The 27,025-nt window shown below is 41.4% G+C and overlaps 1 protein-coding gene across 1 annotated transcript; it reads left to right on the top strand.

The window, feature by feature from the left end:
* The first annotated feature begins 11,387 nt into the window (after positions 1 to 11,387).
* On the top strand, positions 11,388 to 27,025 carry LOC124279365 (sorting nexin-6-like). The gene is made up of 14 exons (XM_046715181.1): positions 11,388 to 11,455; positions 11,561 to 11,611; positions 16,115 to 16,216; positions 16,641 to 16,751; positions 16,969 to 17,090; positions 17,970 to 18,093; positions 18,391 to 18,486; positions 18,770 to 18,875; positions 19,560 to 19,635; positions 20,339 to 20,378; positions 20,752 to 20,934; positions 22,508 to 22,571; positions 22,885 to 22,970; positions 23,989 to 27,025. The coding sequence occupies exons 1-14, from the start codon at positions 11,450 to 11,452 to the stop codon at positions 24,046 to 24,048; spliced, it is 1,227 nt and encodes a 408-aa protein (XP_046571137.1). The 5' UTR covers positions 11,388 to 11,449; the 3' UTR covers positions 24,049 to 27,025.

Here is a 27,025-nt window from a genome sequence, read left to right as displayed (position 1 = left end):
TACTCTCACATAAAGCTAACACTCTTCACCTCTGACTCTACTCTCACATAAAGCTAACACCCTTCACCTCTGACTGTACTCTCACATAAAGCTCATAGCTGAACCCGTCTAACACCATCACCTCTGACTGTACTCTCACATAAAGCTAACACCCTTCACCTCTGACTGTACTCTCACATAAAGCTAACACTCTTCACCTCTCTACCGTACCTCTGACATACTCTCTAAAGCCCTTCACCTCTGACTGTACTCTCACATAAAGCTCATAGCTGAACCCGTCTAACACCATCACCTCTGACTGTACTCTCACATAAAGCTCATAAAGTCTAACACCCTTCACCTCTGACTGTACTCTCACATAAAGCTAACACTCTTCACCTCTGACTGTACTCTCACATAAAGCTAACACCCTTCACCTCTGACTGTACTCTCACATAAAGCTCATAGCTGAACCCGTCTAACACCCTTCACCTCTGACTGTACTCTCACATAAAGCTAACACCCTTCACCTCTGACTGTACTCTCACATAAAGCTAACATCCTTCACCTCTGACTGTACTCTCACATAAAGCTCATAGCTGAACCCGTCTAACACCCTTCACCTCTGACTGTACTCTCACATACAGCTAACGCCCTTCACCTCTGACTGTACTCTCACATAAAGCTAACATCCTTCACCTCTGACTGTCACTCTCACATGCTGAACCTGCTCATACACCTGACTGTAGACATACAGCTAAACGCCCTTCACCTCTGACTGTAATCTCACATGAAGCAAATACACATGACGTCCAACAGGTAGCTGTGGTCATCTACTGTACCCTAGCCGCTTGACTCCCGACATTTTGTCCAGAATAAACATAAAAGTACACGCAACTTCAGCGATATCATGCAGGTTCTCCAGGGTCCCACGTCAACATCACACCACAGTAGCCGTATCGCCGCGGGTACCCATGGCTGGCAGAATACAGTGTTTAATCCCAATAAAGCACGTTTACCCCACCCAAACACTCGCGCGATAGGCTCTCTGTATCCTTTATTTCCAATCCAAATCTGGTTTGTTAGTAAAACGTGTCCATACATTACATGGCTATACTACATGATCTCGTATAGAACTGTGACCATATAAAACAGGCTATACTACATGATCTCGTATAGAACTGTGACCATATAAAACAGGGCTATACTACATGATCTCGTGTAGAACTGTGTCCATATAAGACGGGGCTATACTATATGATCTCGTGCACAAATGTGTCCAATTAAAACATGGCTATACTACATGATCTCGTGTACAACCGTGCCAATACAATACAGGGCTATACCACATGGACTCGTGTCCATACAATACAGTCCTATACTCCATTGTCTCGTGTAGAACTGTGTCCATACAATACAGGGCTATACTGCACGGTCCCGTGTCCATACAATACAGGGCTATACTGCATGGTCCCGTGTCCATACAATATAGGGCGATACTGCACGGTCTCGTGTCCATGCAATACAGGGATATACTACATGGTCTCGTGTACAACTGTGTTCATACTATACAGGGCTAGACTGCATGGTCTCGTGTACAACTGTGTTCATACTATACAGGGCTATACTGCAGGGTCTCGTGTACAACTGTGTTCATACTATACAGGGCTAGACTGCATGGTCTCGAGTCCATACAAAACAGGGCTATACTGCATGGTCTCGTGTACAACTGTGTTCATACTATACAGGGCTATACTGCATGGTCTCGTGTACAACTGTGTTCATACTATACAGGGCTAGACTGCATGGTCCCCTATACAACCGTGTTCATACTATACAGGGCTATACTGCATGGTCTCGTGTACAACTGTGTTCATACTATACAGGGCTAGACTGCATGGTCCCCTGTACAACCGTGTTCATACTATACAGGGCTATACTACATGGTGTCGTGTACAACTGTGTTCATACTATACAGGGCTAGAATGCATGGTCCCCTGTACAACCGTGTTCATACTATACAGGGCTATACTACATGGTCCCCTGTACAACCGTGTTCATACTATACAGGGCTATACTGCATGGTCTCGTGTACAACTGTGTTCATACTATACAGGGCTAGACTGCATGGTCCCCTATACAACCGTGTTCATACTATACAGGGCTATACTGCATGGTCTCGTGTACAACTGTGTTCATACTATACAGGGCTAGACTGCATGGTCCCCTGTACAACCGTGTTCATACTATACAGGGCTATACTACATGGTCTCGTGTACAACTGTGTTCATACTATACAGGGCTAGAATGCATGGTCCCCTGTACAACCGTGTCCGTGTTCATACTATACAGGGCTATACTACATGGTCCCCTGTACAACCGTGTTCATACTATACAGGGCTAGACTGCATGGTCCCCTGTACAACCGTGTTCATACTATACAGGGCTAGACTGCATGGTCCCCAGTACAACTGCGTTCATACTATACAGGGCTAGACTGCATGGTCCCCTGTACAACTGTGTCTATACTATACAGGGCTAGACTGCATGGTCTCGTGTACAACTGTGTCTATACTATACAGGGCTATACTGCATGGTCTCGTGTACAACTGTGTCTATACTATACAGGGCTATACTGCATGGTCCCCTGTACAACCGTGTTCATACTATACAGGGCTATACTACATGGTCTCGTGTACAACTGTGTTCATACTATACAGGGCTATACTACATGGTCCCATGTACAACCGTGTTCATACTATACAGGGCTAGACTGCATGGTCTCGTGTACAACTGTGTCTATACTATACAGGGCTATACTGCATGGTCTCGTGTACAACTGTGTTCATACTATACAGGGCTATACTACATGGTCCCATGTACAACCGTGTTCATACTATACAGGGCTAGACTGCATGGTCTCGTGTACAACTGTGTTCATACTATACAGGGCTATACTACATGGTCCCATGTACAACCGTGTTCATACTATACAGGGCTAGACTGCATGGTCTCGTGTACAACTGTGTCTATACTATACAGGGCTATACTGCATGGTCTCGTGTACAACTGTGTCTATACTATACAGGGCTATACTGCATGGTCTCGTGTACAACTGTGTCTATACTATACAGGGCTATACTGCATGGTCTCGTGTACAACTGTGTTCATACTATACAGGGCTATACTGCATGGTCTCGTGTACAACTGTGTTCATACTATACAGGGCTAGACTGCATGGTCTCGTGTACAACTGTGTCTATACTATACAGGGCTAGACTGCATGGTCCCCTGTACAACCGTGTTCATACTATACAGGGCTATACTGCATGGTCTCGTGTACAACTGTGTTCATACTATACAGGGCTATACTGCATGGTCTCGTGCACAACTGTGTTCATACTATACAGGGCTAGACTGCATGGTCTCGTGTACAACTGTGTTCATACTATACAGGGCTATACTACATGGTCTCGTGTACAACCGTGTTCATACAATACAGGGCTATACTGCATGGTCTCGTGTACAACTGTGTTCATACTATACAGGGCTAGACTGCATGGTCCCCTGTACAACCGTGTTCATACAATACAGGGCTAGACTGCATGGTCCCCTGTACAACCGTGTTAATACAATACAGGGCTAGACTGCATGGTCTCGTGTACAACTGTGTTCATACTATACAGGGCTAGACTGCATGGTCCCCTGTAGAACCGTGTTCATACTATACAGGGCTAGACTGCATGGTCTCGTGTACAACTGTGTATATACTATACAGGGCTATACTGCATGGTCTCGTGTACAACCGTGTTCATACTATACAGGGCTAGACTGCATGGTCCCCTGTACAACCGTGTTCATACTATACAGGGCTATACTGCATGGTCTCGTGTCCATGGAACCAGGGGGTGTTGAGTAATGACACACAAGTCGGGTTTGAGTTTCAAGGATTTATTTGCGAGTCGGAGTCAGAACAAACGCTCCTGTGGGTTTTGCTGGGGCGCTACATGGTCTCGTGTACAAATGCGTCAATACAATACAGGGCTATACTGCATGGTCTCGTGTCCATACAAAACAGGGCTATACTGCGCGGTCCCGTGTCCATACAATACAGGGCTATACTACATGGTCTCGTGTAGAACTGTGTCAATACAATACAGGGATGTACTACTGAAAAGATGCCATTAATACAGCTACTGGACAGAAGGAAGTGTTCAGAATTGCCAACAGCTTGTTGTTTAAACGGAACTCTCTTGTTCTCCCATCTCACACATCTATTGATGAACTTGCTGATCGGTTTTCGGGCTTCTTCACTGACAAGATCAACATCATACGCCAATCCTTCAAATATCACCATGATGCCGCGAAAGTTCCAGTAATCACGAACTCCCTTCCTTTGTCCTCGTTTAGATCTGTGACGGAAGATGAAATGTCCAAACTTGTCTCCAAATGTCCAGCGAAATCATGTTTGCTTGACCCATTACCAACGTGGCTCTTGAAACAAACCATTCAATCTCTTCTTCCTATCTGGACGTATATCACCAACAGTTCGCTAAGCCAAGGTGTAATGCCTGATCAACTGAAGACAGCAATTATCACTCCCCTCATAAAGAAGAAGAATCTCGATCACGAATTGTTAAAACACTACAGACCAATATCCAATTTGACATTCATTTCTAAGCTGATTGAGCGCATTGTTGCTTCTCAATTCAGAGACCATATGAGCAGAAACAGCTTCTATGAAGAGTGCCAATCTGCCTACCGATCCTTCCACAGTACGGAAACTGCGTTGCTGAAGGTTCAGAACGACATCCTAAGAGGCATAGACACCGATGGAGCGGCCATTCTTGTATTGCTGGATCTCTCAGCTGCTTTTGACACTGTTGACCATTCTGTGCTACTCTCTACCCTTGAAAACAGGTTCAACGTCAAAGATCTTGCATTAAGGTGGTTTGTCTCCTACTTAACAGACCGGAGGCAGGCAGTTGTCATCCAGGGTGAAAGGTCAGAGGCAACGTACTTGAAGTTTGGAGTGCCTCAGGGCTCCGTCCTAGGCCCCCCTACTTTTCACATGCTACACATCTTCCCTCGGTGATATTGTAAGGTCCTACAACTTAAGTATGCACCTCTATGCTGATGACACGCAAGTCTACTTATCCTTCAAGCCATCTGACGCATCTTCAACCAAGTTCTCCTTTTCAAGAGTAGAAGAATGTGTTGATTGTATCAAGAGTTGGATGTCATCGAAATATCTTAAATTAAATGATGATAAAACTGAGCTCATTGTGTTCCACCCTCTTCGACTTCAGAAAAAGCTTCTGCTTCCACAGTTTTGCATCGGTGAATCTGCAATAAAAGTGCGGCCACATATTCGCAATCTTGGTGTAATCTTTGACTCTGCCCTCAGCATGGAACCCCATGTTCGCAATGTCTGTCGCCAATGTTATTTCCATCTGCGCAACATTGGTTTGATCCGTCGATACTTGGATGTGAAATCTGCACAAGCTCTAGTTCAAGCATATGTAACATCCCGCTTGGATTATTGTAACTCTTTGCTGTCTGGTGTGCCAAAACAAGTCCTCTACAGGCTACAGAAGGCACAAAATTCAGCCGCACGATTGATCTGTCAAATTAAAAGGACTGAACACGTCTCTCCTGCCCTCAAAACCCTACATTGGCTTCCAATTCGCTTCAGAATCGACTACAAAATCCTGCTCCTTGTTTTCAAGTGTCTAAACGGTCTAGCTCCAAAATACCTCTCGGATCTCCTTACACCATATCACCCAACTAGATCACTCCGCTCAAGGGACCAGTCTCTCCTTGAAATACCACAAACTAGAACTAAGTCATATGGGGACAGGTCTTTCTCTAGAGCAGGACCCTTCCTCTGGAACAATTTACCATCCATCCTTCGTTCCGAAACAGAACTGTCAAATTTTAAAAGTGGACTCAAGACGCACCTATTCACCTCTGCACATGGATAAGGTGGACTCAGATAGCGCTTTTGAGCAATTAGATTGATAAAAAGCGCTTTACAAATATTTGTATGTATGTATGTGTATGTACATGGTCTCGTGTACATACAATACAGGGCTATACTACATGGTCTCGTGTACAATTTCGCCCATACAATACCGGGCTGTACTACATGGTCCCGTGTACATACAATACAGGGCTATACTGCATGGTCTTGTGTACAACTGTGTCAATATAAAATAGGCATTTCTACATGGTCGCGTGTACAAATGCGTCAATACAATACAGGGCTATACTGCATGGTCTCTTGTCCATACAATACAGGGCTATACTGCGCGGTCCCGTGTCCATACAAAACAGGGCTATACTACCTGGTCTCGTGTAGAACTGTGTCAATACAATACAGGGCTATACTGCATGATCTCGCGTACAATTGTGCCCATACAATACCGGGCTGTACTACATGGTCTCGTGTACATACAATACAGGGCTATACTGCATGGTCTTGTGTACAACTGTGTCAATATAAAACAGGCATTTCTACATGGTTTCGTGTCCATGTAACCGGGGAGTGTTCAGTAATGACACACAGGTTGGGTTTGAGTTTCAATGATTTATTTGGGAGTCAGTGTCAGAACAAACGCTCCTGTGGGTTGTACTGGGGCGCGGACTGACTGCACCTGTTGATTATACCAACTGCATTCATTCTCAAGGACAGAAATAGGAAAGTGAAAAGATGACGTTTATGTGAATTAAATTATGAATAGATTTACTGTTTTATTTAATTAATGTAGATAATATTAAAACATAATTTGGAAAGATTACCGCCCGTAGCCCCCGTATTTCTTTTTAATCAATCTATGCCTAAGAATATAGGCCTATGTTTTTGTTTCATAAAAAGCCTAAGCCTTAACATAAACCCTAACCATAAACCTAAACCCTTCGAAATAATCCCAATAAATAGAATACATTTCAAGCGGGGGAACTCTTGCCTATGATTTTACTATAAATGATTAAGTACATAATTGTAAAAACATACAAAGTACATAACTTACCTGTAGGAACGTCTGGTCAGTCTCAGTCTACAGTGGCTTGTGTGCTGTGCTGGTGGAGTGCTCAACATTAGTATTTTAAACAAGGCCAATCAGGCGTGAGCTGTCTTAAACAAAGGAGTGACCCAAGCTGTACAATCTTACCCCACAGCTACCCAAAGGCAGTTAAATAATATTAAAGCTGAATTAAAGACAAGTCAACCAGGAGCTGAGTAGAAAGCAAGTTTATTTATTCTGTACATCATGGTAAAAGCTGTATTATTATTTCATTACAATATGATATATACACAAATAAAGTATAGACATACATGTATATGCAGCACTGCTACATGGCCTTGTGTACAACTGTGTACACACAATACAGGGCTACACTACATGGTCTCGCGTATCTGTATACTATACAGAGGTATATTGCAGGACCTCGGTCCAGCTGTGGAGCAATCCCAGGTTGAGTTTGTGAGGAAGGTTTCCATCACCACACTGTCAGTTATAATCTTACAGGACACACGGACATACAAGAGCGGATTAGCCATTCTGTGCCTTCACCATTGTAGATGTAACCAAAGCATTAGAATCAGTCAGGTGGTCTTTCTGTTGATCTTGGCTTTAAAGTGTGCTCAAAACAAGCACCTAGACCGGGTAATCATGTGCCACTTTCTCATCCACAAGGTACAGCTGAACACTTCTCTACGTCCGTATTAAGGGAGCTGGTAACAATGGAGTACTGTAAGCTTTAACAGCTCCTTGAAACGTCGGGGTATTATCCTGGAGGGTACTCTGCACTGATCAGGACAGATCTTTGTGGATTGAGGAAAAGAAGTCAGAAAGTGTCTCCCCACCCATTCCACATCACAGGTCTTTCTGGTAGGGAGGGGAGGACATCGTGACGCTGCATTCCAGTACAGGTTTGTTGGGGTAAGGCGTTCTGTGACTGAGTCAAAACTAGAGACCTTTGGGAATCTGATCGAACTACAGGTAACATCAGTTGAGCATGGTTACCTGTGACAAACTTAGGGTCTTTTAGGTTTTGGGAGATCCACATATTCGGCCTAGTGCAGCTCCTTAGAACTAGACTAATGCTTAGTCTCTGAATATATATTAATTTTGATAGTAACAAACAAACCCATTTAAATTGAAAAGGATCCCCAGGGAGACCAGAGATTCAGAACCTGAGGAAATCTAGACTTGCATTATTTAAGGCTGACAGACTAACTTGGAGCCACCGAGCTGTTCTCCACACTGGTGACACCAGATGCGTCGTGAAGCTAAGTTGTCACTGGAGGAAGCCGCGTGTGCTTCACGGATCTGTTGCTTATGGGGTGTATCAAGTAGAGCTGTCCGTCTGTCTTGGGTATTCTTTCGCATTTTATTCCAACTAGGTCGATGTTTCTGCTGGACGATTAAAGTCACCGATTTCCAACACAAGCTCAGTAGCATATGTAAGTATGCTAAATCAACTATAAAAGAAACGTTTGGGTCGAGACGTTAACACTGACCCCTAGTGTGTTGTTGAAACAAAATCTACTTCCCAAACGTGTTGCTTTACTTATAAGCATCGTAATCTCTAAGCTTCTACACGCCAGTCATAATTCATCGTGACCTTGAAACGAAACATATCAGTGGGACATATATACAAGATACCTGAAAATGTCTGATAATAACAGGTGTTCGCGAATAGGGACTAAATTTCTGCTGAAAGCTGGGTTCATTGTACTAGCATTTGCCTGTGAATCACTGTCAAAAATAATGTAACCATGTGTTGGTCAAAAGGTGAGAATATCCTGTCTCCTCGTCACAAACACTCGCAAAGAATATAAAACACGGGAATCTGTGGCAGAAGTCGCAATAAGGAATGACGTCCGACATTATTCCCGTCATCAGTCCGACAATCTGGAAATGTCCTCCAACTGCTCACCATAAAACCTATTTAAAAGTTTACTGAATCCTTAAATGTAGAAACTTTGATCAAGCAACGTTAGAGCTAGAGTCGCATCATATTCTTTGAAATCTGTGTTGAAAGGGTATGCCTAGTTAATCACTTTACAGATTTAAATTGCTCAATGCGGAGGGTGCGGGTGATCTTGGCACAGCCATGCTGGTGAAGCTCACCATCAGTTCAGGGTCCTTGCACTCTTTATACGCAGCACAGACAGCGAATGCAACTTCTCCCAGGAAGCGCTGCCTTCTCGAAATTACAAGAACTTTCCTAAAGAATAAGGAGACTCCCCAACACTGCCGGATTCTGCTCTACGTAGAGTGTCAGAAGGGGTGTGCTCCCAATGGAGAACCCAGGCTTACTCCTAATCTGCGCCAAGAGATCAGGAGGTACCCAAGGCTTCAATAGGAACCTGAGGACAGTGTACTTGGGATGCAAGCGAGACATTACAAAGGCGAGGTCCGCATATTTGCATGTTAAATCAATACGTTATCTACTTTCTATGTTTCCATTTGGCGTAAAATCACACCTTGACGGTGAAGATGTTGACAGTGTTAGAACCTACACCGAAACGTACGTCGCTCTCATTTGTAATAAAGAAGTTGTTCACATATATATATATATAGTGTTATCCATCATTACCTAAGCGAGATGTGCATCGGGTGCAGGATATTACATTTGTTGAGTCCACAAGACATGAAATATATGTATCAAAATGGTTTCATTAATAACTGAATCAGTACCTAGAATGAGTTATGTTACTATGAACTGTGACGTCATTTGAGTACCGTACCCCAAGGGTTAAGTAGTTATAGACTAGCTACAACCGAAGCATGACGTCAGTCAGTTAACATCAGTTTTGTTTTCGTTCGCTTACGGCACGTAACGTCCTCATGAGACCTACAGTACAACCAGAAATTATGGAGAATTTAAGATTGTAATTTTTTTAAAAGAAATTTCACTCATTACTCACGTATTAAATGTGAATATTACCGGAACATAACTCCAGATTCAAAGACAAGTGAACAGTTAGTATTTTGTCAAGTCACCATGGGCAGCAATGCTGGCTTCAATGCGGCGGGGCATACTACTGATCAAAGACGTCGTGGTCCATGCTGTCCCAATATCGGACCACCTCTTCTTTCATTTCAGCAATATTTGTCAGAGTTTTCTTATTGACACTTTCCTTCATAAGTCTCCAAACATATTCTAGTCTGTCATATTTTGGGTCTGAAACCAGGCCAGTGAATGCTTTGAATGATGTTTTGGGTCGTTGTCCTGCTGGAAAATCCAAAAGTTTCCATAGAACACGTGAGTAGATGGAAGTAAATGTCCCTCGAGAATATCTGTGTACTGCTAACCGTTCATATTCCCTTTAAATACATAGAGCGGCGTTGCCCCTAACACAGATATTTTCAGTTTTTCAGTTTGTTTGGTCCAGAATTTCGGTGTATTAGGGAACAGCCACACAGAACTTTCATCTGAGAAAATCACATTGTCCCAGTTCAAATTTCTATGCTGTAAGCACCAGTTCTACCTTCGCTCCTTTTGTTCAGGTTTCATGATCGGTGATGGAATTCCTCGACTTTTCTGCCAACCCATTGCATGCAGCTCAGTTCTAATTGTCTCCTTACAGACAGCCACAGTTCCTCTATCAATCATATCCAGCCTTAAGTTTTCTAAACTCCTTCGTTTGTTTTTAGAAACAAGAATACCAAGCCGCCTCCTGTCACCGACAGTCAATTTTCTGGGCCTACCTGCGCCTCCGTGGTGCTCAATGCCATATCCATTTGCAATATTTTTCAAAACACGATAAACAGTGGACAAAGGGATGCCTGCTCTACTTGAAATCACTTTAGCTGATCTGATGTCCTTGTTATAATACTCTAAAATCAACTTCCTCTTCTCTAAATCATCCATACTGAGGATCACTGAAAATGTCGTCTGCTAGCAAGTAAACAAAGGGGGATAACTGTTCACAAACTATTGAAAAAGGATTAATGGAGTTGTCTCTCTTGATTGAACCCAAGCACTTGATAGCTGGTCAAGGTTGTTTATACTAGAAATCCAATTAAACATATTCCTAAAATTCTCAATAATTTCTGGTCATACTATATAATCACTGTTGCAAATACATCTTCCCCGGTGTTTAAATTTCCATGTACTGTATTTCATGTGTTGGAAGGATGATAAAGTTGTTTGGTTTCGTTAGTTGCAAGGGTCGATTTCCTGTCAGAAACATTAAAACGAAAGAAATGACTGCTCCCTTGCAGGCAAAAATAATGGTAGATCCCTTGCTTCGAATTTCGCGTGATCTCAATCCACTCTAGCAGATTCTGGTGAAGCTATACACTAATCGATGTCCTTTTCATGTACTTTGTGAACAGTGTTTTGCAATAAATTAAAATCTCCACACAATCCTTTCAGATAAAGCATGACTCAAAAATACGAAAATAACAATATAGCTCTGTGTCACTCATTTCGTCACGTGACAAAAGCTGCAGCCATGATGGTGGGTGTGCTTCTTGTTTCGGGTACCTTATCAGACATTTTATTACCAGGTTTATAATATGTTGTGTAAGACTTTGATAAAAATGTGTTGTTGTTGTCTTTTAAGGACGGAATCGATGACAGTCCTGACCTCTTGGCAGAGGATCATGGAAACAAGGTACGTGTGAATGCCGGCAAAGGAGGGTAGCAACGCCTACCAGCGACCTAACTAGGAAATGGGATATGGAATAAGAGCTTATTCGCTTGTTGACAGCTGTATATTGTGATCCGCGTATTATAGGTAGATAATTAAAGATGAGGCCAGTTTTGCTGAGGTATATGAGTTATCAGTGACAGCTTGTGACTGGCTTATTGTATGAGGCATGACATTCGAGTTATCGGATCGTCACTGAAGTGGGTGTTTCTGAAGTGGAACATGGGTGACTGACAGTAATAATTATAAAATGGAAAAAGTGGAGGTTTGAGAGTCTTATTATAAACCATCATGCGGATTGTAAAAGTGCGAAGGGCTTTTGTTGTCACTCAAAAATTAAATCATAATATGATGCAAAATTAACATTTGCGCTTGTTGAATAATAACAATGGTAAGACTTCCGCCCGTATCCCCCATACATTTTAACGATGAGGAACAATTTCTTTCAGTGCCACTTGTGGAAGTTGGATATGTATTCAAGTATGTTCCGATACAATTAAAGAAACATATTAAAACTCATTTATTATTCCAACAAAAATTCACCTATCAGCTTTATATTGGGAAATAGATTGTTTGCAATACACGTATCAGTATTGTGATATGTTTTAAACTAAGTGTTTTATTACACATACAGATGTTATTTTCTACATACTAAAGCTCTGAAAATACATCTTACGTTTCTGATAAGTGATCTCAAAATTAGGTTGTATACATGGAGATTCTTCCTTTCCTTTTCATAAATATATATTGGGTAAAACTGAATTATTGTAAAACTGTATTCAACACTTTTGTGAATTGTGTTGATCAATGCTCATGCTGTTGATCACTGGTATGTCTGGTCCAGACTCGATTATTATCCCCACGGCATGTAATGCGGGGGGATATAGTCGTTGCCTAGTCTGTCTGTCTGTCCATCGTCCGTAATCATTTTATTTCCGGAGCATAACTCAAAGACCATTTGATATTTTTCAACAAAAATTGGTAGATATGTCAAACATAGCCTAAGGTGGTGCCTTTTGCTATTTACAGATTATTGTCATTTTTATTTTTCTCGGTTTCCATGGAAACGTTTTGGACTTAGTCTTAAAGAGGGGTGGGCTTCGTTTCCGGAGCATAACTCAAAAACGTTTCAATATTTTTCAAAAAGACTTGGTAGATATATCAAACAGAACCTTAAGTGGTGCCTTTTGCTATTTGCAGATTTTTGGCATTTTTATTTTTCCCGGTTTCCATGGAAACGATTTAGACTTAGTCTCTAAAGGGAGGGGTGGGTTTCGTTTCTGGAGCACAACTCAAGAACCGTTAAATATTTTTCAACAAAACTTGGTAGATATATCAAACAGAACGTTAAATGGTGCCTTTTGCTATTTGCAGATTTTTAGCTTTTTTTTTTCCCGGTTTCCATGGAAACAAATCGAACTTAGTCTGAAAAGGGAGGGGTGGGCTTCGTTTCCGGAGCTCGAACTCGAAAACTTCTTAATATCTTTCAGCAAAACTTGGCAGATACGTGAGGCAGATCCCCAAATGGTGCCTTTTGCTATTTACAGAGTTTTGTCTTTTTTATTTTTCTAGGTTTCCATGGAAACGATTTAGACTTAGTCTCTAAAGGGAGGGGTGGGTTTCGTTTCAAAAACTATGGCAAAACTTGGCAGCTATGTGAGGCAGATCTTGAAGTGGTGCCTTTTGCTATTTGCTGATTTTTGTCATTTATGTTTTTCATCATTTCCATAGAAACGATTTGCACTTAGTGTAAAATCAAGCTAGACTTTAAGTAACTGTCAGATGAATTGTTCTTTCAAAGATGTGGGGGCCGGGGGGATATGTCATCGTCTGTGTGATGTTAGACAACAATCCAACCAATGTTCTACTTTTAACTCAGTTTTCACAAAAGAAGAAAGATTTTGATTTGCTTTCAACAGTACCAGTGTGGACTGTTTCTCCCTGTCTTTGTTTCTGTCCATTGGCTCAGAATTCCATACAAGACCACTATTACTAGTTCCAGTGTTAATGCCATCTTCATTTTCACTCACCATATTCAATAATACAATCAGTTTTACTCTATTTTCTTTTCTGTGTGAAGAATAATAATTATTTACCATGATGTTCAGTAAAGTTAAATGGTCTGTCATACTCATGTCCTGAGCATGATTAGATCAATCCACTGCATACAGTAATAATATTCAACATCTTACAAGTGATGCCTACAAACCTCTAGACCAGACTACCTTCGAGTTGCTGACACAGAAGACTATGTTCCTGCTTGCGCTAGCCACGGCAGCTCGAATATCAGAGATACATGCGCTGGACTTTGTTCGAACCAGATTCGACACGGGGCAACATGCTGCAGTTCATCTAGGACTTAGATGGGACTTCATTGCTAAGAACCAACTACTTGGTCAGCCAGATAGACGTACCAGCGCTATCTACAATCCTCGGACCAGAGGATATAGAAGACCTATCCCTGTGTCTGGTCAGAGCCCTGAAGGTATATCTTCAAAAGACATAAGACAAGGAGAAGAAAATTCAAGCGCCTGTTCATCCCATTATCCACAGAGACATCAGCAGAAGTCTCAAGAACGACGATATCGTTTGGGATGAGAGCCGTCATATTGAGAACCTATAAAGCAGCAGGACTAGAACCTCCTGGAGCTTCCAACCCACACGAAGTCAGAGCACTGGCGTCAACACTGGCTCTGCACGGAAATTGCTCTATATCAGCAATTATGGAGGGCTGCTTTTGGAAATCGGACACGGTGTTTGCCAACCACTACCTCCGAGACATAGCCACCGAAGACATCTCAGGCATTCACCAATTTGGGCCTCTCGTTGTAGCACAGCAACTCTCACAGAAAATCTCACCCTTTATCATGTTGAGTTGTTGATAACTTTTACTAAGAAAAGTATTAGTTTGGAAGTCCATGCGCATAGTCTAGGACAGGCTTGCATGAGTGATTAACTTATTTATGATAAAATCTTATCATAATCTATGGGTTGTTATAAGATATCTACATACACACGCATGCACGTCGTCATATGAGCGAAATATTCTCAAGCACGACGTTAAACCCAATTTCACATCACACATATGAGATATCTAGTAATAAGAAAATACTAGTTTATCTGAAGCCACATGAATCAAGATGATTCAAGTTGTCTGAGATTGAAGTAAGACAAGAAGTGGTCCCCCCGAGTTATAACGGAAGTTGGAACAATAGGATCTCGGAAATGCCGCAACGCAGTTCCCATGGGGGGGATACAGGACGTATCTAAAGGACAGCTGATGAATCCAGGAAGTGGCCTGACCCACCACCAATCCGAAGGATTCTATAAGCAAAAGATCATGAGTCAGGATAAGAAAAAATATGTAATTTTTCAAGTAAAATTGATATTTTATACTTATCCTGACTCATGAGGTCAAGCCCTCCCGACCTCCCGCTCAAACACTTTGGATTGCACAGCAGATCCAGTGCTTGGGCAGAAAAATGAGGAGAGAGTGACATGTAAGGCTGGTCACATGACTGTTTACGTGGGAAAAGGGAGGTAACTCGTGGGTGAGTGTAGTTTTTACGTCCCCTTTGAGAACTTCAAGGGATTCAAGTGTTCCACTACCATTTGCAAGGGAAAGGGAGATAAGCAAAAGATCATGAGTCAGGATAAGTATAAAATATCAATTTTACTTGAAAAATTGCATTTTTCTAAAATAGGATTAGAACTACTGCAACAACATGTAATGAATTTCTTTTAATCTTACTTTTTTCTAAAAGTTTGGCCCTTTGACTTAAGTCTATGGCCCTTTTGACTTTCTGTTGACCCTTTTGACTTTTTTCAATTTTGTCCCTTTTGTCCTTTCGCCCTTTTGACCTGTTCCTGTTTCATGATGATTGGAAAACACGTGTTCAAGCAACTGTCTGAGCAAAGTCAGTTTACAGTCATCCATTGCAATAATGCCCTTTGCGATACTGCAGTCTCAGTTAAGCCACAGGGTAATCAGTGGATCCGACAACAGTTCTCCAGCAATCTTCACATGAACATAAATAGCATACCCCAGCAGATGCCATATAACGCGGGCTGTCATCCATGGATAACAAGGGATGACTATCATGAATAACACATACATTTCGGTTGGAATGATTTATATGGTAAATAGGGTTTTACTGAACTTCAAGATGTACAGTAAATATTAAGATGTCAAACAGCAAGATCAGTTATTCTGTTGTCATGGCTAGGCCTTCAAGGGAAGTAATTGAGTAAAATCTGCTGACTGCTTCTGTACACTGTTGGATACTGAAGCAGCTGGCTAGAATCCACCAGATGTTTACCTGTCACACTTGTCCTTATGTCCACACTTCTTGTGGCATCTAATTTCAACATGCTCAAATGTCATAGCAGGTCATTGTCAGACATGGCAAGTCATATGCATTAAAAACATTCTGGTCGTATGGACATGTTTATGTTTTTTTTTTCCAGGGTCGATCTGATACTGTGGACTTGACAGACACCTCGCTTGTTGTTGATATTTCGGATGCTCTGAGTGAGAGAGACAAAGTCAAGTTTACTGTTCACACAAAGGTTGGTAATGAACTTTTAGAAATGTGAGGTTTCAGATGTCAGGAAGAGCATGTTTGACTGTTTGTCCCCAAAGTGTGATGCATATTAACATTTCATACAGCCATCATGTTAATGTTTTGAATTTTTATGTGCATCTTAAAAAGCAAGCTGGGCAAATTAAATAGGCAGGTGGCAGTACTGGTCTAATTCTTGTTATTAGCTAAATATGAAGTATGAAATTAGGTTTTTGCTTGTTGAGGCATTTTTCTTCATCAGCAAATTTAAGAAAAGGAGATGTTGAGATTCAAACCTAGATTTGTTTAGTGGTAAAGTCATATCATGATTCTAAATACCAGTGAGCCAAGCTGACGTTTTGATAGCTTCTCTTAACGATTTGATTCAACCAAGAAAAAAGAAAAGTGAATATGATTTATTTCACTTGCAGACGACTTTGCAACAGTTCAGAAACCCTGAGTTTTCAGTTGTTCGTCAGCATGAAGAATTCATTTGGCTTCATGACAGATATGGCGAGAATGAAGAATATGCTGGCATCATTGTAAGTTTGTCTTTTTAGAACTTTTAATTTTGAAATGATTATTATTCTATGTTTAGAAAGTGCTACTCAGCACAGAAAGTGTAACTTCTTATTTCCTGATACAAACAAACATGACAAATACAGTCTTGATATTATTTTGTTTTAGCCACTGATGTGAAGTATCTTTAAATGCATTTGTAAGATGTTAGATAACTGAGTGCCATGATGTCTGGTGTAGATCCCGCCAGCGCCACCCAAGCCTGACTTTGATGCCTCACGAGAGAAGCTGCAGAGGTTGGGAGAGGGGGAGGGGACAATGACGAGGGAGGAGTTCACCAAAATGAAACAAGAACTAGAAGCGTAAGCAAACTGATGTGGTGACTTTAACAAATCATGTAGATCCATCAACACTGTCTGAATCCTAGGATTGTAAGAGGCAAGTGTATTATGACCTTACCAGTGGAGATGCTTGTATGAGGGGGCTGAAATTGGGATGCTTGTGGAAGGCACCTCAACTGGGGATCAACTGGTCACAGTGCTGTCTGATATGGCAGGAAGTTATGGACTGCAACCCAGTTATGTGTTGTCCCCGCCAACAAGTTGCTATTTCCTTCTGTATAAGACACTGGTTTAAGCACTACTTTTGTTACTGGAAAATCTCGCACTAACACATGGAACAAAAATACTAATGTGTCATACAAAATTTCAGTTTCAAGCATATTATAATGTAGGTAATCTCTCACGAAGGTATCTGCATTTTTTGCTGATCAAGATTATATAAGACAAAACATATTCTGCACAAAAGCTTTGTCATGTGTATGTTCTTGTGTTCTGTGAAGGCAGTGAGTGGTCAAGGACAGATAACTCTGATTAGTTACCATGGATCACCATGGATGAAATAGGGGCACTGTGTTCTGTGTTATATAATCAATATGAATGAGGAATGAGGGAATTTTGTTGTCTTAGGATAAGTATGCTGATATCATGAATGTCCAAGTTTGTAGGTCTTTACTTGTGATAATAATCACTTGAATGTCTGGTCCAGACTTGATTATTTCCTACTGTATCCATATATGGCTCGAATATTGTTGAATCTGGTGTTAAACAGCAAATACACAAACATTTTGAAATGATGCTGGGAATTTTTTTAAACCTATGATCAACTTTTGACTTAGTGAATGAGCTGCACAGACTGTACGTGTCAGCTGTGTAGATACTGACATGAAACGTGTATTACAGAGAGTACCTGGCTACATTCAAGAAGACCGTGGCCATGCATGAAGTGTTCCTGCAGAGGTTGGCAGCCCACCCGGCTCTCCGGAATGATGTCAACTTTGAGGTTTTCCTAGAGTTTGATGGGGATGTATGTGGAATTCTTTATGTAAAACTTTCCATTCATGTGTGTAACATACTCAGAGCACATGTTAATATTGTTAGTTGCACAGAGACAAAATAAGAAAATTCCGCCTCTAGTTTATACCAGTTTCAAGTATTTTCTTCAGCAAAACTGAAGCAGGCCATGTTCCTATTAGCTCTGTTTCATCATTTGTCATATTTGATTTACTCTAACACTAGAATATCCGTAACATGTATCATGTATTCACTAGAGGAGTGTGTATCCCTGTTTGTCTCGCTGCTGCATGTTTGGGTGTATTTCCAGCTCAGTGTACGGGGAAAGAACAAAAGAGAGAAATTAGGAGGATTTTTCAAAACTATAACAAAGTCGGCGGACGAGGTGCTGCTGTCATCCCAAAAGGTAAGGTGATTGTTGTCCATAGTCACTGGTGACTGTTGAACAGCCTCACTGGTTCTGAGGACTGATTGTGTTTAGTGGGAGATTGCTCATTACTTCAACCACTGGTTTATCTGGTCCATCATGCTATGGCTGAAATATTGCTTATGTTGAACGACCGACAAATAATTGTAAGAACTGCATAGATACACGTTCTTTCTACTTGCATGTACAAAAACTATAAAGTCATTTGTGTTTAGTACTTTCACAAGGAAACATTGTAGAATTTTTTTATCATTTTTTGCAGGATGTGGATGACTTTTTTGAAGCAGAAAAAGTATTTTTGGTGGACTACCACGTCAAGATCAAAGACAGCACTGGCAAGTCAGATAGAATGACAAGAACACATAAAAGTAAGTAGAGATAGAAGGCACTTTGCAGTCTGTTGGTGATTCACTGAAAGTGTACGCTGGCTTTATACTGACCTTGTAACTGTTCATGTTCCTGGCAGTTTACACTGACTCAGTGACTGAGTGTCTGAATATGCCGCTTATCATTGTGTCTGTGAATTTACACTGGTTTGTTGTGTCGTTTCTCTCACCCTGGGATTTTCACTGACCGTGCAGCTTTTCACTGACCGTGCAGCTTTTCACTGACCGTGCAGCCTTTCACTGACCGTGCAGCTTTTCACTTCCCCCCGTGGCTTTTTTCTGACCATGTGAATTTTTGTTGCCACCTACTGTCTTCCTGGGTGCCGTTGTAGAAAGTGATTTTAGCGCTAAGGTGACTGTAACTCCCATACCTTAACATAGACTTAAGGTAGTCTTAACGCTAAGGTTGTTTTGTACAGCAGCACCCTGATCGTCTTATAACCAAACAGTAGAAGGGGAAAAATTTGCATCCTTAATTATGACAAGAACAACAGATATGATCCCATAACCCAAGTCAGGAAGGCATCACCCTAGCTGCCATGAAAGAACAAGTTCGCTGTTGACCAGCTGGGTACCAGTGCTATATCTGTGAATATTTTGATTGATTTAGTAAAACATTTGTTGGGTGTATATTGTTTAGTCATTGTTTTGTGTTACTTATTTCAGATGTTGCTGACACATATATTCAAATATCATCTGGATTAGTGCAGCTAGCGACTATTGAAAATACTGAACTTAATAAGTAAGTCATGTAAACCTTTAATTCTTGTGATCTTCTGTAGATACCAACTCCGGAGGTTATCAAATGTAATTCAGTTGGTATGTTTGCCCCTCTTGTGTATTCGTAACAGCTAAGATCCACCCAATCTGTACATCATCCTTATAGTGGACACTTGACATCACATCAAAGTTGTGTTATCATGTGAATAATTTTGGGGCGTAGAGGGCGAGCTGGTAGCGGCGCCAGTCTAGTGATCCAGCGAGCATGAGGTGCTGGGATCGAGCCCACCTATGACTGGGTATAAAAACCTTGGAGTCAGCTCTTTCAGTGTTGTTTAAACCCCTAGTGTACAGTACACAGCCCTGTGCACTTAAAAGAACCCACGAATCTGTTGGTATATGACCAGATGGTGGCCAATTGAATACGTGCAAACACCTAACTTGGACAAAGTACTGTGACTATGTGTCCCAGTCCACCCAACTGTGAATGGGTACCTCGTAAGGATGGGAAAGCCGCAATAACTGGGTGGGCCTTGTGGCAGCAACAGTTGTATAATCCCCAGGGAGGTGAGATTGATAATAAGATGTGCCGTTGAGATTGACATCCAATGATCAAGGGAAAAAATACCAGCGCCTTGAGCATGCACTAGTGCGTGGATATGTGCGCTATATAAATATCCAATAATAGTAATATAATAATAAATAAAAATAATTTGCCTTTTCAGAATTTTCACAAAAGTAGCTGAAGCCTTGGAGAAAGCAAGGGTAAGTTGAGCATGACAGATGACTCTGTCATATCTGACTGCTGTAGGCTGCAGTTTGTGTAATTTAATCTTGACCAGACAATCTGGTGATTGACATGCTCATTTATCTGTGCCATTAGAATATGAGACATGCATGAACCAAGTAACTGAGTCTGAGTCATTTATCCAGCTGGTCATCTCTTGCTTCAATCGTGGGTTGCTGATGTCCAAATTTTCACAGGGTATACTATTAACACATTGGCTCTGGGTGTAAAAAATATTGCAAGGTGCGCATATAACCACCAAAGAGTCACAATCACATTAATGTGTTTCCCCGGTGTGAAAACGACACAAATTCACTCTACATGGTACATGTCTATACCTGTCTTTTGCAGAAACTAGAGGGTCGAGTGGCATCAGATGAAGATCTCAAGTTGAGTGATACACTGCGATATTACATGAGAGATTCCTCAGCAGCCAAAGACCTCTTGTACCGCCGCACACGCTCCCTTGCAGACTATGAAGCTGCCAACAAAGCTCTTGAGAAGGCCAGAACCAAGAACAAAGAAGTTCAACAGGTGTGTTCTCACTGTACATTGTCTTCAGGTCATTTAGGACTGTCACTGTACATTGTCTTCAGGTCATTTAGGACTGTCACTGTACATTGTCTTCAGGTCATTTGGGACACCCACTGTACATTGTCTGCAAGTCATTTAGGACACCCACTGTACATTGTCTGCAAGTCATTTAGGACACCCACTGTACATTGTCTGCAGGTCATTTAGGACACCCACTGTACATTGTCTGCAGGTCATTTAGGACACCCACTGTACATTGTCTGCAGGTCATTTAGGACACCCACTGTACATTGTCTGCAAGTCATTTAGGACACCCACTGTACATTGTCTGCAGGTCATTTAGGACACCCACTGTACATTGTCTGCAGGTCATTTAGGACACCCTCTGTACATTGTCTGCAGGTCATTTAGGACACCCACTGTACATTGTCTGCAAGTCATTTAGGACACCCACTGTACATTGTCTTCAGGTCATTTAGGACTCACTGTACATTGTCTCCAGGTTATTTAGGACACCCATTGTACATTGTCTGCAGGTCATTTAGGACACCCACTGTACATTGTCTGCAGGTCATTTAGGACACCCTCTGTACATTATCTGCAGGTCATTTCGGACTCTCACAGTACATTGTCTGCAAGTCATTTCGGACTCTCACTGTATATTGTCTGCAGGTCAATTAGGACACCCATTGTACATTGTTTCCAGGTCATTTAGGACACCCTCTGTACATTGTCTGCAGGTCATTTAGGACACCCACTGTACATTGTCTGCAAGTCATTTAGGACACCCACTGTACATTGTCTCCAGGTCATTTAGGACTCTCACTGTACCTTGTCTGCAGGTCATTTAGGACACCCACTGTACATTGTCTGCAAGTCATTTAGGACACCCACTATACATTGTCTCCAGGTCATTTAGGACTGTCACTGTACATTGTCTTCAGGTCATTTAGGACACCCACTGTACATTGTCTGCAGGTCATTTAGGACACCCACTGTACATTGTCACCAGGTCATTTAGGACTCTCACTGTACATTGTCTGCAGGTCATTTAGGACTCTCACTGTATATTGTCTGCAGGTCATTTAGGACACCCACTGTACATTGTCACCAGGTCATTTAGGACACCCTCTGTACATTGTCTTCAGGTCATTTAGGACTCTCACAGTACATTATCTGCAGGTCATTTAGGACTCTCACAGTACATTGTCTGCAAGTCATTTCGGACACTCACTGTACATTGTCTGCAGGTCAGTTAGGACACCCACTGTACATTGTCTCCAGGTCATTTAGGACACCCTCTGTACATTGTCTCCAGGTCATTTAGGACACCCTCTGTACATTGTCTGCAGGTCATTTAGGACACCCACTGTACACTGTCTTCAGGTCATTTAGGACACCCACTGTACATTGTCTACAGGTCATTTAGGACACCCATGGGTGTGTTTACCTTGTCTCCAGGCTGGGTGTGTTTACCTTGTCTCCAGGCTGGGTGTGTTTACCTTGTCTCCAGGCTGGGTGTGTTTTCGAGTACTTGTTGCTTGTCACGGTGTGTTCTCTGTTTTATCTTCAGGCAGAGAAAACACAGGAGACATGTTGCAAGAAGTTTGAGAAAATATCTGAGATGGCTAAGAAAGGTAGGTGTCTCTTCTAGTATGTCATATGAGAATGAACTCTTGTGGGGGTGTGGGGTAGCCTAGTTGTCAAAGCGTTCAATTGTCACGCCAAAGACCTGGGTTCGATTACACACATGGGCAAAATGTCGGAAGCCCATTTCTGGTGTACCCCGCCGTGATATTGCTGGAATATTGCTAAAAGTGGCGTAAAACCATACTCACTCACTCTTGCAGTATGTATCAGAATTGAAGTGTTCCAAATTGTGTCAGTATCATTCCAGTTCTTGGAGTGTTTTATTTTGCAAAATTATTAAGCTACTGTTGTGATTTGCAGAATTAACAGAGTTTAAGACACGGAGAATAGCATACTTTAGGAAAAACTTGGTGGACCTAGCAGAGTTGGAGATGAAACATGCGAAGGTAAGAGAACTTGGGGCCACTGGAAGTGTAGACCATGAGAATTATTCAGAAACTTCATGCACAGAAAGTGTAGATGTTGTAATTGAGAAGTCATGGGACGCTGTTGATTCTAGACACAGAGTCAGTTACCCCTGATTCTACTTCTGAACGCTACAGATGAGAGCAGTATTTCTGACTTTTATTTGTTACAACTGATATATAATTTGTGGAAAACCCAGTGAATTCTTGGCTCAGAATCAAATGCAATAACAATAGGGTGACCTCATCATAATGGTGTACCAAGTATAAAACACCTGTAATAACGTTAAGCACCACAGTTATAATTTGTAGGCTGTTAGGCCAGTGGTTGAGTGTTTGCCTCTCACATCGACAACCAGGGATTGATTCCCATGTGATAGTTAAGGCTCATACTTTATTTCATGTTGCCTAATGAGGACAGACTAAGTCCTTTACACTTCACTTTTGCTGGTTGATATACCATATATCCCTGTATGTTAGGCGTGAACCATGTGTTCTTTAATCTTATTGGTTGAAAAACATGATCGAATGGTAATCGATTCCCGGGAAATTGAAAGACTATTCACTGCGTATTGACACGTACAAATATCGCACACAGTTGTATTGTCGTGGCTTCATTCAAATCATATTGTGACGTAAAGTCAAAATGACGTCACAAACGAGCAGTTCCGGATGCTACCATGGGAACCAGCTGAAAGGCCAGCTGATGACACGTCACTGCTGTACTCGTACTCGATGTAAATTAATGCAGACAGTAAAACCCATGTGGGCCTTTTGATTTACTTTTGTGTTTACAATTTTGATAAACATCATGTGTTGGCCAATTTCCGGGTGTAATTGAGTATTTGAAGCACAGGAATATTTCATTTGATACATCCGGGCTAACGCCATCAGTACATGTATACGATTACTGTTCACTTGCTTTTTATGATCATAACTTCCACTGGTTTCTACTCTGCACAAACCACCAGTCATGTCTATTTTCACATGGTGTTTCCAGGCTCAAGTACAGCTACTGAAGAACTGTATCACAGCACTGAAAGAAGAAGCCCTGTGTTGACCTCCCTCAGTCATGGAGTCAACCTCCTTGTAGCTCCGGGATACCCTGGAGGAAGTGCTCATCTTGTGAACTCGATAATGAAGTCAGCAGCACTGCATGTTGCTGACTGTCCCTGTATATATTGTACATAGCCATCTGAATAGTAACAGCAAGTGCTGCTTCTGTCGACGATCGATCCTTTCTACTGTATCTGACAAAATAGCCTTACAACAAGGAGGTCCTCACACATGTAATGCCATCAAACTGCAGGTTCTGATGGCCAGATGTTAGCAGAGTTTTATCAGGCCAAAACATACATCTGGCTACAAGGCTTTCTCAGCTGGATTTTTATGAGTCCTAATGAGTGGAGGGTTAATATGAAACTGTTTTATTTGTTTGAATACAGTAAATATAACACTTTATTCCATTTAATACTGTTAATATTATGCACAATGCCTGGTAAAGCTGGGTAAACAGTGATCATGATCCATAGTTAATACAGTAAATATGGTCCTTATTTCCTATTCATACAGTAAATAAAATCTGTGTTGCCTATTGAGACACGAGTCCCTTGCATACAGCTTGAACTGTGAATATGGCCTCTCTGGCTGTGGATGTTTCTGTCTACTCATAACATGTTAATGTCACAACCCACAGGGACACCATGATAAGAACCAGAGTTTATGGGTAGCCTCTCTCTTGATTGATTGTGTCATGAAGTAGATAACTGACAGCAGAAAGTTATTGTATATAAATATATATATACTTACTCACAGCAAGTGGTCTGAATGTTTCTAGCTACATTTATGGGAAGCTGCCAGCAGCTCATGTTCCTTTGTATTGTGTATATTATGAAATGTTTGATAATGATGTCAAAATTGTACAGATGTCAGCTTGACACTGGTAGTAATTTTTAATGACAGTTGTTCATCGTATTTTGTATGGAATTGTTATAAAATATCTTGTGTATGAGTGGAATGAACATATTTCCATAAAAATGATCAACTTCTGACACATTTTCTCTTTGATGTGAACTGAGGGAAACCAGAGAGCTTCATCAATGCTTGGCTTGGCATTCACCAAGAACTGGGGGAGTGACCATTCAGAAAGCCTAAAGTTACTTAGACTTAGACCATCTCACTATTCCCATACACAGATGTCGTCTCACACGAGTTAGATGAAGGCATGTGAGAACTGACTGAGTGTTGGTTTGAATCACTGATTTGTCCTGGTCATACTCACTATATACCACACACGTGGGTTATGAAACCCATTCTTTGCATGAAGCGTTAGAGACCAGCTGGTAGTCTTGCATGTGTTGAACCTGTAAGTTTCCAACTCACTACATAAGAACCTTCACTTAATTTATGGTCCTGTTAACTGATATTAATTTGATGTCATTTTGTGATGAAAGTCATGTTTATAATGTGTGTATTTCGCTATGCAGTCGCTGCAAGGATAGACGCTGCAGTGAAGGCACTCATACTTACACATGACAGACACTGCTACTGCTGCTGAACATCACCCATGTCATGCATACACTCAGCTTAACAATACAGATGGGTCACGTCCAGGTAGCACAAGCCCAGGCTCATCTTCATCAGTATCAGGGTGTTGAACTTCAGTCCACAACAAGTAATCAGCTTTTGGATATGGTGGAAAGCTTGAGAAAGCTGCTTCCGATGCCCAGCCCTGATTGTAGGCACAAGATGACTTTCATGCTGTTCTCTAGGTACTGAATGATTTATATAATTTGGTGTGGGTCTATTTTCCACAACAGTATTTGTAGATGACTCTTGTATGCAAGATGTTGCCAGGTCCAGGATTATGCATGAATGTTTTGCAAGTGAGAACACTGAATATTATATGCATATATACGTAAGTGTGAGCATTCTTTCTCAGACATGTTTGTTTCTTGTTTCACCATACTGCAGCAGGTATAGTTACGTTCCCCTCGGATTATGGAGCTCAAGATTAACCTGAAACTGTCTCTTGGTTGTTCCATTATTCTTGGTAAGAGATTACAACATGTATTATTTCATTTATTGAATTATTGCAAGATGAATTGGTCTGTTTGGTGGCCATTATAATGAGTGGCACTGAGTATAACATGTTATTTTACCGTATCAGTAATTTTCCACGTACTTGCATTCATGGGGAAATGGAGTCATTAAGTTGTTGCTACATTTAACAATGCTTCAAGATGTCTTCATATGGACTCTGTCTCTCAGAAATGTCTTGTAGAGTAAGAGGTGGTTTTATCACTAACCTAAAAAGTCCAGGATGTAGAGAAGCCAATCATTCAATGCATGTCCTTTGAGAAACTATCTGGCTGGTGCCTGAGTTGGTCAGGACAAAACGTGATGAATCTGATCGACACGCATCGTTCAGCAGTAATACTGAACTATGTATCTTGTCAGCAGAGAGAATCGGGTTTAGAATCGGTGCCCAGGTAACCTATTTTGGTCTTTAAGAAGCAAGCAAACGATCCCAGTGGTAAAGCTTGTTGACAAAGTTTGCATGTTGTCGTACACCAGTGATGAGAATAGTTGCTCAAAATTTTAATCCCTGAATTGTCTGGTCCAGATTGTTTTCATGTGACCGTCATCTAACTGGAATATTGCTGAGTGTGGCATCAAATCACAAACAAACATTGTGGGGAGGGGGGAAGGGAGGGAGAAAATACTGTTTTGTATATATGTGACCATCAGCTGTGATTGACAAGAAGATTATATTTATATGGGGGATCATGTGAACTAGAATACATGCAGACTATCTGAGTTGTTCGGAGAAGACACTGTAGCGCCAACTATATCTGCTTTCTATCTCGTCATGTCAAGACACTTCTATAACTTGACTGTGTTGTGACGTTTCAGACTTCGGGAACAAATGAATTCAAGTCATGAATGTCAGGTACTCTTTACATCACAAATTATGTCATTATTGTAACATAAAGTATTTATATACTGAAGGCAATAAATGATGGTCATGATGTGTA

This window comes from Haliotis rubra, unplaced genomic scaffold (assembly GCF_003918875.1).
Source record: "Haliotis rubra isolate DU_JTF1 unplaced genomic scaffold, ASM391887v1 Scf25, whole genome shotgun sequence".
Taxonomy (NCBI): Eukaryota; Metazoa; Mollusca; class Gastropoda; order Lepetellida; family Haliotidae; genus Haliotis; species Haliotis rubra.
This window is presented reverse-complemented; position numbering and strand designations above follow the sequence as displayed.

Coding starts and splice junctions, on each gene's coding strand:
- LOC124279365 (XM_046715181.1), top strand. Junction 18,094..18,390: donor TCCTAGAGTTTGATGGGGAT/GTATGTGGAATT, acceptor GTGTATTTCCAG/CTCAGTGTACGGGGAAAGAA. Junction 19,636..20,338: donor GAAAATACTGAACTTAATAA/GTAAGTCATGTA, acceptor TTGCCTTTTCAG/AATTTTCACAAAAGTAGCTG.